The 14,986-nt window shown below is 42.1% G+C and overlaps 1 protein-coding gene across 3 annotated transcripts in view; it reads left to right on the top strand.

The window, feature by feature from the left end:
- Positions 1-4,900: 4,900 nt before the first annotated feature.
- BEND7 (BEN domain containing 7) overlaps positions 4,901-14,986 on the top strand; it is a 46,521-nt gene continuing 36,435 nt past the window's right edge. For 2 of the 3 annotated variants that reach the window (XM_014255209.2, XM_014255211.2), the window contains exons 1-2: positions 5,173-5,378; positions 9,181-9,264. In XM_014255209.2, coding sequence (XP_014110684.1) covers positions 5,318-5,378; positions 9,181-9,264 — 145 coding nt within the window. In that variant the 5' untranslated portion in view covers positions 5,173-5,317. Of the gene's footprint in view, positions 5,379-9,180; positions 9,265-14,986 lie in introns of all 3 variants that reach the window. The other variant, XM_005526045.3, reaches the window with a different exon arrangement.

Genomic DNA, 14,986 nt, shown 5'->3' on the forward strand with positions numbered 1-14,986 from the left:
GAGGCTGGGCTGGGGAGCACAGCGTAACATCCCCACATCAGGCTCAGTCAGGACTTAGAGGAGGATGGCTGCTGCCTGGGCTTCATCCCACAGGCTCAAGGAGCTGTCTAAGAGTGTTAAATGCTTTTGTTCCTGCAGCTGATGCTGCATTTCGTTTTCCATCCGCAGCTCCAGCGATTGCATCGCTGCACTCTTACGTCTGCCTTCAGCTGCTGTGGCTGAAGCAAACTGACACAAAAATAGAGGAATGATTAGCAGCATGACCCTCTTGGAACTCTCCCTAGCAGGGGGCTCGCTGGGCTGCTGGACCCTGAGCTGAGCTTGCTGCAATCTGTGCTTGCAGCATCCATCAGAATTGGGACTGCTGACTGCTGTGCTTGGGCTGGCATGATTGACATTGACTCTGGGATGACCCAAAGCTCAAATGTGTCCTTTCTGAGGACAGCAGCCTGCCTTTATTTCATCTCTTAGGCAGAGATAGTAGTGATGCAAAGACACTTCCAGACTAAAATTTCAAAGCACTATTACTCTTTATATAGGACAAAAGTTCAAATTTCTAGGCAAAATAACAAGCCCTACTCACATTGTCCTCAGCTCCCTTGAAGCACTTGGGTTGTAAGGGCAAAATTAGTTCAGCTCATGGTTTCTTCATGCTGCAGAGAAACAGAGGATGTCCATGTATATGGGCAGATTTCTTTTACTCCTTCACATCCTCTTTCATAAAAAAGAGCATTGTTGAGACCTTTTCTTCTTTATCCTTCAACCATGCCTGTTGCTTAGACACCCTGGTCTCTTCTCCACTCCTCCAAGAATTCAAATCCAAACACTGGTTTGTCCTAGGGAAGACTTAATACCTTAAAAGGCCAATTATCCCACAAGTATTGGGTCAGAGTGGATGACCATCAAGTGTTGACTCTTAGAATACAGTGCCCTTCCTTGCAACCTTAGTCTAAGCTGTACATAAATTCACAGAAGTGGGGGAAAAGTCCAACTTTACAGTCAAATGGGGGTTTGCATTCCGCTACGGAAATGTTCAGGAGGTTTGCATTCTGATATGGAAATATTCAGAGGGTTTGTGACTTCACACACAAAGAACACTTTGTACATAGATTCAGTTATATTCTTTATTGTTGAAACAGTTCTGGAATGTTTTTGTCTCCCTGAGCTGGCAAACAGATGAAAACATTGGTATGTCCTGTAATTTTTCTTTAAAATTTATATGACGAAGATTAACAAGAACAGAATGGACAAGAAGGCATTTCAAAACTGTGTTCCAAAAGAAAAACAGAGTAAGGACAGAGACATGAAATGTCAAGTACTGTGATTCAAACGGTACAGTAAAAACTTAAGGATTGGAAAACAAGTTAAACTGCACTATTGACTTCAAAATTCTTTAGGACTTCCAGACACCTTCCTCTCTAATGACCCAGCCTGACAGCCTGCTGACAGGGAAGGTTTGTAGTGAGACTGCACAACATGGCCTATTGTCAGCCTGGGGGCTAAGCACTGCCCACATGTCATATGACCACAAAACCACCACTGGAAACACTACTACAGTTTATAAAATCCTTAATGCCATTCATTACACATAACTAGCCAAAATAGCTCACCTATTAACCTGTCACCTGTGCAGCTCCTGATCTTCAATTTACCTCTTCACCCTTCCCCTGCTTTCTAATACCACGTGGAACCTTGTCAGGCTCCAAGATGAGTGGTAATCATTGTGCTATTAATATGACAATCAGTAGCCTCTTCCCACTTCACGTGGCCTCATATGAATTCCTTGACATTAGACTTTAAGCCTCAGATCAAATCACTGAGTTGATGCGACTTTCTCCAGTATATTTTTAACAAATGAAAAGCTGAAGGGGTTCTCAGTACGCTTATTTAATTCTCCTCTGCTCTAGGACTCTTTAGTCATCTTTATCCTATACCATCCTTCTTCTGAATAATAAATTATAATGAACTGGACATACCTGGAAACAAAGAAAAAGTCTGGGACATCCTGTGTGAAGAGCACTGCTGCTGTTAATACTGAAATATTACTAGATTAATTATATTTAATCAGCTAGCTCATGATCTGAAATGAAAAAAAAGTATTTTATACAGCAGAAAATTGTTGGGAAAATTACTATCAGTTAGAAAGTGACTTGAAGCATAATAAAATGTTAACTAAGAAATAATCAGGGATGATCATACTGACTTGGGACATGTTGAAAGATAAAGCCCTTATTTAGTTGGCTAATTTCATGGCATTTTGGAAAAAAAAACATTACTCAGTTAATGGTTTGAGGAAATGCTTTAAAACCATTCATGAATAGAGACAAGATGCTCAGAATTTTTCATAGTTTCACCAAGAAAAAAAAAAGCACCTATGGGTTCTTAATATGTAATAATAACAATATGATACCAAGACAGAAACTGAAATAAAAGATGAAATTAAAAGCTCTCTGCCCCTCAGAGCCAGTGTGCACTTTATCCTAAGTCACTTGGCTGCCACAGCGATGCAGCCAGTGACTATCTAGAGTGATACAAGGCAGCCATTCTAATGGGGATAAAGAGGACTTTCATCTCTTCATTTCTCCAGCTGGAATAATGCAATGGTGGCCTGTGACAAACGAGCAGATGATCCCAGTCCAGTTTTAGGATGCCCACCCCAAAATGCCCAACAACAGGCTCACAGCTCCCTGTACCTTTGTGTGCCTTTCAGATTGTGTAGTTTTTTCTAAGTCCCAGCTGAGAAACACCAGCAGTGCAGGACAGAAAGCTGTTTCCAGCTACCGGATCCTCCTACGTGTTGTGTGGATAACTACAAGACTTTGACCTAAAGTCACCTTGTCCTAGTTTCTAATTCACTTTTATGCAGATCAGATGGCAGGATCAGGGCCGTGGTATCCACACTGGCTCATACTATCAGAAATGAAAACTGCAAGATTTATTCATCTGAGTGACCACAATTAGGTTAGCTTGCAGGATCAGGCTTATTCTGCATGAAAAGGATGGATCTCTCTAATTGACTAAAAAGGAATATGAGAAATATCAGTGAAAAAGGGGACGTGCTAACCTTTGTAAAACATTACTGGAAACTGCATTTCCCAGACTGTAATGTCATTTAAAACCACGAGTGTCCCTTTAAGCAAAATATCAGCACAGGGTAGAAAAAACTAAAACCAGTAAGAGAGCAGCTGATAAAACACTGCCATCACTTTTTCATTAATTATACCCCAAAATGTTCCACAAAATTGAGTAACATAGGAAAACAGAAAAGATTTTTGTAGCAGATTCCTTTGGCAAATGTAGGATAAAGCTCATCATGTGAGCTGAACTGTAAATGAGGGCCTTATGCTTTATAAAAATTCTCCTATTGTCCCAGGAAGGATGAGAGTCAAACACAACAGTTTCAGCAATGCTCTAAGTCCTGTAAATAAAGTTAGTTAGCAGACAGGAATCAGCAAACTGGGGAGAGGGGAAAAAAAAAAGGATAAAATACTCTTTTTGTTGGAAAAATTCAGGCACACTCCTGCTGCGTTTCAGACCCAACTTCATTGCACTGTACAAGAGATTAATTGGACCCACAAAATCCAGGAAACAGCATATGACATCCATCTACCTTTGCTGCTTCAGCATCCTCCCAAAAATACATAATGCAGGATTTAAAATAGTACATTAGCCCAGTTTCCTTTCACAAAGTCCTACAGAGAAGTTTAGGAAAATTCCAAAAGTAGCATATTGATTGCCTCTGGGATTTTCCACTTGAAAATTTAATAGAAAATTACACCCCTACCCAATCTGTGAGGGTAACCTCCCCTGTGAATTTAATTCTCCAGCAGATAATAAATTTTACCATTAGGCATATTTTCTGATGTTGCTTCACCATTAAGGCTATTTCCCAATTTTACTTTTCAGAGCCATATATACCCTGTGTGGTGTCTGGATGGCACCTTGCACCAAAGAATTCAGGTCTGACTATGCCTATGCACACAGTTAGGATACGAATCACTACTGTTAGTATTCAATTTGCTTCCCTACTGCTCATTTTATGTCATTATTCTGAGTGATAGGGTCGGTCAATATTACTGGAGCTAACGGGATTCTCCTGGGTACTCTGAGGAGACCAAGGCAAGATCTGCATTTGCATCTGTTCAAGTAGGCGTATGCAAGTATCACATAGTCTTCTCCTTGTCACAACACAGTCTGACTACATGTAAAACACAAGATGATGATCGGAGCTGTGTTTGCAGTTATCAGTAGTCATAACTGTAAACGCCTGGGTCCTTTCTCTACAGGCAACAGGCAAAAGCACTCTCGGCTGTAAAAAAAACCACTCCACCCTCGGTGAATTTAGCACACGGAGCGAACTGGAAGTGTGGCTGAAGGCGTCAAGTGGTGAATAAATCAAAGCACTAATTTCAGCTGTGCTTGGGCCAGCCGTATGGCTGCAATGACCTCACGGTGACCGTCGGGAGGGTTGCCAGACGCCCTAAATCTCGCTCCTCTGGAGAGCCGTGACTCTCATCCTCTTGCTAAGGCGATCCAGTTTTTGCCTGAACGACTCTCTTCCTCTTGCTAAGGCGATCCAGGTTTGGCAGAGCTCAACATCCCTCAGCCCAGCTGGCGGCTCGGCGCTCTTCTCCAGGCCTCGGTCCATGACACCAGCGGACACATAGCTGCGATAATCCCTGTAAAACACGGCAACAAACAGGTGTTGCCAGCAGTTCCTGAGGTTTACCCACTTCCGCACCTCAACTTCAACCCCCTCCCCGCCGGCCCTGGCCCAGTCCCGCTAAACACGAGGAGTTCCCCCGCTCAGCCCCTGAGGGGAGCCGCGGGCAGCACCGCGGGGCTGACCGGGCAGCGCCGGTGCCCGTGTGTAAGGCGCGCGGCGGGAGGGGGACACAAAATGGCGCTGCCCCTCAGCCCCCCGCCCACAGCCCGCGGGGGGGCTGAGTGGCGGCGGGCCGGCCCCGGGGTGGCGGCGGCCCCCGGCCGGCGGACCCGCCGCCTTCCTTCCCCCAGCAGGTGGCACCGGGGTCCCGGCGCCGGCGGCGAAGCCATTGCGGGCCGCCCTCCGCCGCCGGGCCGCGGCCGCGCAGCCGGCGGGGGGGAAGGCGGCGGCACCGCCCCCGCGGGGCTCCCCCCGCCGCACCCCGCTTTCCCTCAAAGTTTGGGGCGGGAGCGGGGGGGAGACCGGAGCCAACTTGTCCCGGATCCCTTTATTCGCCGCCGGAGCCGCCGTCTCTCCCAACCCCCGCGTGTATTGCTGATCGGAGGGACGGAGCTCGGTCCTGTGTCCGCCCCGCTCCTTCCTGCCCGCACCATGGAGTTCGCCCAGAGGAAAAGGAGCAGGAAATCTCAAAGCTTTAAACTGGTCAACGAAGGTAAGGCGAGGGCGGCCGGGCTTTGTTCGCTGGCCGGGGGCAGCCCCGACTTTTGCCCCGGGGGGAGCGGGGCGTTATGAAACGCCCGGCGCCCCCGGGCCGCCGCTCCCTCCCGGCTCTGTTATTGAACTCCGCAATCATCTGCCTGAACTCCCCAAAACCATTGCATGCCTGCCTTTCTTCCTTTTTTTTTTTTTTTTTTTTTAATTTTATTTCTTTTACCCCCTTCCCGTTTCCTCTTTTTTTTTTTTTTTTTTTTTTTTTTTATAATTTTTTGTATGTGTGTTACGTGTTGTTGCAAAACCACCACCTCAAGCCTCCCCCCCACCACCTCAGGTGGACGTGTTATTTTTTTCCAAGCAGACCTTGCACAAAATAAAGTTGGATCGTGTTTCGTTGTAAATCCTGCTTGGGCGGGGGGGGAAAAAGGCAAAATCGGGAAGCTAGCAAAAAATGACACTTGAGCAGCGACAGACCTTCTTAGTATTCAACTCTTGTGGATTTATTGTATTTGGGGTGTTTTTTTCCCTCTCCTCGGCTGTGTACATCCGTGTATTTCAAAGAAAAGCTGAATCGAGATTGCTTTATTAAAAATCCACGCAGGTAATTAATTGTACGTGGGCAGGGGAGAGCCGCTGGCGTGTAACTTGTTCATTCAGGGTGTGTTTGCTTTTGGAAAAGAGGATATTTTAAAAGAGATAGTGAGGGGAGAAATATTTGAATTCATGTCGGGCAAGAAGCACAGCTCTGTGTTTCAGTCTTGTTGTTGTTGTTTTCTTTAATTAAAGGGGAAAGAAGATACAGCCGCTGGTAGGCATTTTAACAGGTGGACTTCCCACCCCTAGGGATTTATTTTGGTTGGGTATTTATCCCTTCTCCGGCCGATGAGATGTTTTTGCCCTGATGGATTTGACTCGAGATCGTTTCTCCTTTTGTGTTCCCAAGTATTGGACGGGAATATCTCCATGAAACGCTGTGTGTGTCCTGCATGCTAAGTTCAAGGCAGGTGACTGCTTGGGTGTAATGTCACACTGCTGAAAAGGGGGACACACACACGAGTGTCTATCTGAGGACTGGTCTTCAAAATTACGTTTGAAGCAAAGAAATTCAAAGATGGAAATAAACTCACTTGGTGGGAATAGTAAATAATGACCGCTGAATTGTGGTAGGGGGGTCTGGGGCATCACACATGGTCCCTATTAAAACTAGAGGGGTAGGGACTTGCCAGACCATGTCTGAAATGCATTGGAGGTCTGTATCCATTAGCAAACCTATCAAGGGTGTAATTTTTACAGAGAACAGGTTTGGTTTGTGGGGTTTTGGTACTGAACATCCTCCCTACTTGGAGGCAGAGTTAGTGCACGACTGGGCTGGAGCATGGAGGTGGTGAAAGCAAAATGTGGAAAAACAAAACTGAAATTTTGCTTTGTTTCTTTCTGTCTTAATGGACCTCTTAAAAGAGTATGTGCTAGAAATAGGTGACTATTTTACCAGTCTCAGTTGCCACTTCTTACAGGCTTAAATAAGCCTCAGTGTATGAGACAATCTATTTAACTTTATTTTAATAGGTAAATGCAGTTATGATGGTATATTATTAATAATATTTTATCTGGGGTCTCTTTTTGAATGTAGAAAGTCAATTAGAAAGCTACACTAAAAGCATATCCTAGAGAGAAAATTATGTCTTTGTACTTTGAGAATGGAGGAGATAAAAACCACATTTTGTATGTGAGTCTGCACTCTCATACTCTTTTCTATCACAGTTGATTAGAAAGATAATTACATATAAATAGTTATCTCTTGTAATTGGCCTTTGCCTCTTGCAGGAGTTATTCTGTAATGTCACAGTGTAGTGTTTACTGTTGGGAAATTGATATGGTTTTCCAGTTCCTGGACTGTGACATCCAAGGCAAAAGGAGGAAACCAAAGAGAAAAGTCTATGCTGTATGAATTGGTTGGTAACACATCATCTGCTATTGATGTGTGCCCATACAATGCTTATTCTGTCCCAAAAACAACTTCAGAGCACCTTATCAAATGACCAATAACGATCAAATCAAGAGAAAGTCCATTCCTGTGCTAAAACACAGCCACTTCTGGGGTGAAATGTGATGACTTCAAGGCAGCAGCTGCAGACCAGAATGTTGTGACCAGCTGGATGTACAGGGAAGTGCTAGAGAAGAAGGCATGTGTAATCTGTGTATCTAAGGAGCATGAGTCCGTAAGTCATTTAAGTCCTAGCTTCCATGTACTTGGTGACACAGATCCTGGAATGTCCTTGAGAGGATGAAGGTGCAGAGTGTGGCAAGTAGACCCTGACTGGCCATCAGGTGCCCACCAAGCCACTTCATTACACCCTCTGTTCAACAGGACAGCTAGTCATCATGGAAGATCATGGAAGGCAGCATAAATCCTGCCAGTTTAGTCTTATGAAAGAAGCTGTTACTTCCTCGATGTCATATCTCAAACTTCACCTTTACCCATTTCAGTGGCTGGGTGTGCTCAGGAAGCAGAGGAACCCTTTGTGTAGCACCTCATCGCTGACCTCTTCAGTTCTGTGGTGTGGTTATTTTACCCTCATTTTCTTTCCAGGCCCTTTTCATTCTATTGCATTGCTGTGTTAGGCTTGATTTTAGTTGACATACTGGGTTTTTCCTCCTCTTGTGTCTTCGAGACAGTTGTGGTGTACAAATAAACAGCAAGTAACAAAACGTGACTTCCAGGAGACTTTTCCAGTCCTGTGGCTGTTTGGTCAGATGTGCTGCTTGTGGGAGAAGGAGCTGCTTATGCCACCCTCCACTTGTGTTACACCTTTTAAGTGAATCCCCCGAAGTCCCTTCCATGAGTTAATCTCTCTCTGCCTTGCTTTTTGTGAGGCAGGTAAACAAAACCAGTTTATGGAGGGAGTAGCTGAGAGTGTTGGGAACTGGGAGGAGGGCACTGAAGGAGTGAGGTAGGGAGGTGGCTCTTTCAAGACACTGAATATATTGTTCAGTCTTGAGTGATTTGCCGAAGGACAGAGTGTGTGCCAGTATCAGAGTCAGGAACAGCATCCAGGAGAGCTGCCTTTAGACACTTTTTTCCCCTTGGACTTACTATTCTCTCTGTGCACATGTGTAAACAAAGCTCTGGTTTTAGTGAACACCTGCCTAGGGTTAAAACGGAGACCTTCACAGCAAAATATTATTTTATTTAAAATAGAAACTCAGTGGTGATTTATTTTTATTTTTAATATCTTGTAACATCTCTGTATATGAGATACCAATGCTAATTCTTCAGGACATCACAGGCATTAATTTCTATAGGTGAATATCCTAAGGTGTCTCTGATCCTCCTTTCTTCAGAACTGGGAGGCCAGTGACATCAGTATGAGTCAGGACAGCTGAGCAATACAGCCCTGATGTACATTGCTGATTCCTTACTGAGGTGAAGTTTGAAAGTTTTCCTTGGTCTCTGGGAAGGTTAAGTTTTCATTATAAAATCTGCTTTCCTTCTGTAAAGCAAGAAGCCAGATAATTGGCATCTGGTGGGATAATTTGCTGTGAAAATGAACACAGTAATTTAGGGCAGGCATAGCTATTCCCTAAAATCTGTGAAAGATTTGAGCTGAGTCTCTCCAGTGTGAGCAAAGGTTTTTTAGGAGGTGCTGATACAGAGCACATTTTCTGTGGTTAATTTGATGTACATGAAATAAACTGCATATATATTGATAAATTGTGTAGTAAAACTGTAGCAATGTGTTCAGTGTTCATTTTTTCCAGATCACTTCAGTTCTAATTTTTTTTATCGTTTTTCATTCCAGATTACCATCATGAGATATATAAGATCTCTGACTACAGCAGTGATGTTAATGGGGAGACCAAAGAAACACAACCAGCTTTTTTAGGTATGTGCTTGTGTTGATTAATTTTCAAGCAACATTGCGTGGCCATTTGCAATTAGGGAGAAAAACCCTCTGTGCAAGCACAGAAAGCGCCTGCCATTGTTTAATATGACGTTCTTTTCAAGACCCTTTTATTCTATGAATTGCCAATATATCCTTTATTAACACTGCTAAAAGTTGTAATTTCAGACATAAATGTTTATTAGTGTCTACACACAGTGCTAATTATCACTCACTCAGAGAGCCAGATGCTGACTCTGCAGTTTTGCAGCTCTGTGCTCACCCCATTTACATTGCATATTCCCTGGCATGCTTCACTGGCAATAGTTTGTGTAATTGGGGTATTACATCTTTGACATCTGGATAACAGAAATTCAATTTCCAGGAAGCTGCTATTTGTTTGGTTTTGCTTCTGCCTTGGGTGGGATAGAGGATTAATGTGCTGTCTTAATGTAATGTCCTTTCACCTCTGGAGCTTGCCTGCTAATCCTGCCATGGCAAAATTAAATTAAATCAACAGTTAAAAATGTGTAAAGAAAATAGAGAAGTAATATAGAGTCTGCAGCATGATATGTATTACAGCATATCAGTGGCTGGCTATCAGTGCACCTTTACCTTTCTCATGTGCTTTTTATCCTGTATAACGCCTCAGCTGCAGAATGCTTCTTCCTTTCATGCTTTGATCCCCTTCCAGTTGCATCCAGGACCTCACCTGGATAAAGCCCCTCTTGGCAAGGATTTGGCATGCTAAATTCAAATAAGGAGGGACCAGTTTTTTCAGCTGTATGAAGCAAGCTTGTGAACACTTTGTCTGGGCTTTGGACAAAGCAGATGACTTTGCAGCAAGAAATTTGCCTTGCCTCTACTTCTCAGCACCAGGAGCCTAAACATTTTTGTATGGTGATTTAAGGTTTCTGTAGTCTGTGTGTGTTGCCACCTGGAGCCAGTAAGGAGCATTGGAATATGGGAATCAGCACCTGAAGTTAGTCTGTGTGCAAAATGCCTTTGTCTCCTAAATTCATAGTGCCACATCCTCTTCTAGAGGTCAGCAGCAAATGGGAGAGAATAGGAGGATGTACTAAAACGGAGGTGGGAGCTGCCTTAAATTCCCTTCTCACCTTTTCGCCATTAGGATTTTGAGCAAAAATTTCTTCCCTACACCCATTTGCAGGGTTAAGCAAAGGCAGTTGCTGTGCTTTGTGTTTGGATTTTGTGTTCTGTAAGCACTTTTGGTGAAGTATGATAAACCTGATGGAATGAACTCCACCAGAGGTTTACTTGAAATGCTTTTTTTTCCAAGTCATGATAAAGCTTTGGCAAGAATTAGGCATCAGCCAGGGTGCTCTAAAAATGTGCAGAAGTCTGTGCTTTGACATTTGTGCTGTGAGTCAGACCAACTGATCTTGATTTTGGCTTGGTTGTGTTGTCCTTAGGTTTGTTTGTTTGTTTTTTTTTAGTATGTCCTGCTTTTCATTGTGACTGAAGGTGCTCTGACATTTAAGTGCCTTAAGTTCACCTATTTCAAGAGTCAGTCAGAATTTAACCTTTAACAATGTGAAGCCTATCAAGGATCTTCCTTATCAGGTATAGTCAGGGTATAATTGCTGCTTCACTTGATTTCACTGCTTTATGCCAAAATTTATTACAGAAGGATGTTTATTCCAACTTGTTGATTTAGAGTCAAGTTTGTTCTCCAGTTTAAGTGATCCATGGCATCAGCAGTTGAAACCTAAGTGATGAAGCCTTTAGGATGGAATGGATAGTATGATTCAGTATTGAAACTATTACCTTTAGGGAAGGTAAAATTTTAGTGGCAGTCTGTAAATGAGTGAAACTTTATCAGGAATGTGGAAATGCCTTTGTTGCACAGCTGAGCATGGTTAACTCAAAACTGCTGTTGAGAAGAGGGGAGCTGCTAGGGTAAATGAGTAAATCAGAAGAATCCAGTTTGTTTAACGTACAGATAAATTAAGGATGAAATATCAAGAAGGACCTGATGAACCTAGATGGTCTTTTTTGCACCAGCACAGATGGGCAAAATACAGTTTTGTGTAAATATAGGCTGAAAATTGGAGGAAGCTTCAGTGTAGTTAAAGGAACATGGTGCTGGACATGACCTCTGATGGTTGCAGTGGTGTAGAGTCCAACTGCTATCTGAATAGAGCTTGGGAAGTTTTCTCATGTAGTGCAGTGTTGGGAGTGGGAGATGTGGTGGCGTGTCCTCTCCCCCAGTCCTTTGTTCTGATAAGATGATGAACAAGAAGTCACATCTTTCTAGATGAAGGACATGCTAACCACAGTCTTTACAAAATTGCAGGGGAACGTGGAATATCACTACTATATTTTATGGATGAGGACTGGCATGTCTTTTGTTTTGAAGGAAAGGGCTTTGTTATCTGGTACCAGGAGAGACTGCTCAGCCTGAGAAGGAGGAGGCAGCCCAGAGTGAAATGCTTAAACCTCAAACATGGGTGAGATTTAAAACAGACCTGACTTCAGTTTTTCCAGTAAATCCACAGAGCTGCTAGTCCAGACTTGGTATTACAAGCTCTTGAAGGGACTATGTACACCTGTGTCTTGTGGAAAGTGATGATTAAACTTACACTGTATTAAAAAAAAGATATTTTGCATGCACCATAGTGTATTCAGTCTTAATATTTTATTACCATCACAAAAAAGTGGATATATAGTATACTTCCAGACTGAGTGTTTTTACAATGCTTTCAACTTGAAATTCAGGCTCTGTGTTTGAAAGGTTAATGCAGAAAACTAATTATATTATCCTGGTAATCAAATGTGTGATGAGACATTTGTCTGTGTAATTAACAGTGAAGAACTTTTATAGTTTCATAAAATTGCATGCTATACTCAGTGTGCTTGGAGCATTTGTTTTGAAGAGATGTCCAAAACAGAGATGTTTATGACTGATATAAAGTGGAACTGAAATGTACTGTAATGCAGGTGTCTGTGCATTTTACAGCATTTCGCTTTGTTGAAATGGAAGGCAGCAGATTAATAATTTCACTGTGTCATGGTAAAAATAAATAATGTGTTCTTGGAGCAGGGGAGCGATGCATAAGTTACTCACTAATTTCAAGAATTTATTCTGTCCCAGAAATAATATCCCTTGCAATTTATTCACAGAGAAAAAGTTGACTTAACAAGTAACTTTGCAGACTTGTGTTACTGTTAATACGATTATATCCCAAGTCTGGTTGTTGCACTAGTGGCTTCTGTAATTAAGACTGCATAAAAGTTTATTTTATGTATCTGTGTTCTCTAATGATCTAACTTCGTAAAGTATTTCCCTTTGGGGCTAAAGCGTGGTCTTGGCCTGGGATATTTCCAAGAACTGGGAGAAGTTGTTGCACGTCTATTATTACTTTTTTAATTATATGACCCCATTAATATATACTTTTATTGAACAGTTGCTCGTTTGTCCTTTCCCTAGTGATTTAGCTGGCACTGTGTGGCATGAAAGTGTGTAACTTTGGCTTCTGCAGCTTGTCTTGTTGGGTGTTTTGAAACTGTTTTACCAGGCTCTTCCAAAGACTTATTTTGTTTGCGGTGGGAGTGGTGGCTGGCCACCTGGTATGACCTAGTTTCCTGGGAAATAACGCCCAAATCCTGAGTGGTCTCGGGGTCTAGTCCTGGGGTTGATTCTTCAAATTTCTTTGCTTACATTAGTGTTTTGTGGGACTTAATAACTTTGTTTGTCTCATAATAGGCAGGGTCATAGAAGCATGTGTTTCTGTGTTTGCTTTGGGAGTAAGAGGCCTGATTTGAGGATGATCCAGTTTTCCTGCATATCTAATCCTAGTGCTTTGTGTGGTGACATGAGAATAGGAAAGTGCTTTGAGGTGATGTTTTAGAACATTGCTAAGATGCCTCAACTTAGACAGCTTCAATGTCCCCACATGTTAGTTTGCAAGATTTAAATTCTCCAGTTTATAATTCGTGCTGCTTGTGTGACTCTCTGACACCATTCTTGACCGCTGCCCTCCCCAGTGACTTGGGGTTTAGGTTTTTAATTTGCAAAGGGTGTTGTTTCCTGTGTTCTTTCTTCAGTGTAAAATCTTGCTGGCAAAAAACATGCTGGCAAAGACCTGGGATTGCTTTTTTGGGAAATGTATGCTTACCCCATCACTTTAGTTACGCAGATGCCCGATTCCAATTGTGCACAGAGAAGTCACAGTAAGATTCCACGTGATTTAGGAGACCTTTGCTCTGATAAAGAATTGTGCACATGAATCCTCTGTTTTCCCTATGCTGACCTCCACAACTTTCTGTTTCAGGACGTGTAGTACAAGATGACAAAAAAATACCTTGTTTTTTGAAAATTATTGATTTGATGTGGATATAGTTATTGCTGAGGAGGGATGCTGAGCTTCCTTCTAGGATAACTGTCTCTGAAGGAGATACCTGAACACCATGTAGCATTCCAAAAGGTGTTTTGGTGAGTTCAGCCTGGCTGAGCAATGGAGATGTGTGCCCTGTGTGCACATGCTTCCCGTTTTCTTGAGCTGCTCTGAGTCAGTCCTTACAGTCTTCAAACCCAGCAGGCAAGTTTTGCTGGCCCCCTTCCAAAGAGAGCAGCATTCAAGTGGCATCTAATAAATTGCAATTTAATATGCTTAATTATATAACCCTTTGCACTTACTTATTTTTTTGTTGTTGAATTTTCATGCCATATGCTTCAACTTCCACTTTTTCTCACCTCTGAAGCCTTGTTTCCATACAAACCAGGCTCTTGTTGTCAGCTCACATGTGCTTGTCTGGCTGTCTGTTGTTGCCATTCCTACCCTCGCAACAGCTCCACCAATTTCAGACTAGTTGGAAACAAAGGTGGAAATGTGGGATAAAAGTGACTTCAGTAAGCAGCCTGATCCAGGAAAAGGCCCTATTTGTATGGTCAAGAAAGGAGAAAGTTCCATAAGCATTTCATCTGTCCAAAAAACATAAACTGTAATTAATAGAAAAACTGCATTTTAAAAGTCAACTTGTGAATATTTCCCAAAACATATGAGAAACATAAGTGTTAGAAATAAAGTAATTGCAAAATATTGGACAAAGAGAACATGATGGTTATTTGGTTTTATGAGTCGAAGGAAGGAAATATCAAATACAGATGATTGTCCAACCTTAATTCTGTTCACCCATTTATACTCTTTAAAGCACATGCATTAATACAGACATGGTTACCATTTCTCTGATACTGTGATAAAATTAATGCTTAAACATATCAATATGGTTGCATATAATTTTATAATTATTTGCAGTGCTATAATAATATTTGATAAACTTCAGGAAAAGTATAACAACATGTTTGTAGGCAATTTGATATATTAAGTTTAATAAACATAATAATGAAAAGATGGACATTATAGGCATATAGGAGTGAGGAATGTAATAAATGAATTATCATTAACATATTGTTAACTGGAGTTGTTTACAGGCCTGTTGCTTCAGGCAGCTTCACACTTAGCACATGGACGCTACTGTACCATGGAACAGTTCTGGTTTACATTTGTTGCTTTGTAATTTTAAACATTCTCACAGTTTTCAAAGCAGGAAGTTTTTATGTCCTGTACACTTTCAGTAAGGAAATAGATTGAAATGAATTTTGAGGAAATTACTTTTTATGATTTATTAAATTTACTAAACAGCTTTGTTTTGCTTTTTTTTTTTATTTTTGGTTTTGGGGGTGGCGGGTTTGTTTATTTGG

The sequence above is a fragment of the Pseudopodoces humilis genome, chromosome 5 (assembly GCF_049639895.1).
Source record: "Pseudopodoces humilis isolate 2021_Gansu_Grassland_sample_001 chromosome 5, ASM4963989v1, whole genome shotgun sequence".
In the NCBI taxonomy this organism is placed as follows: Eukaryota; Metazoa; Chordata; class Aves; order Passeriformes; family Paridae; genus Pseudopodoces; species Pseudopodoces humilis.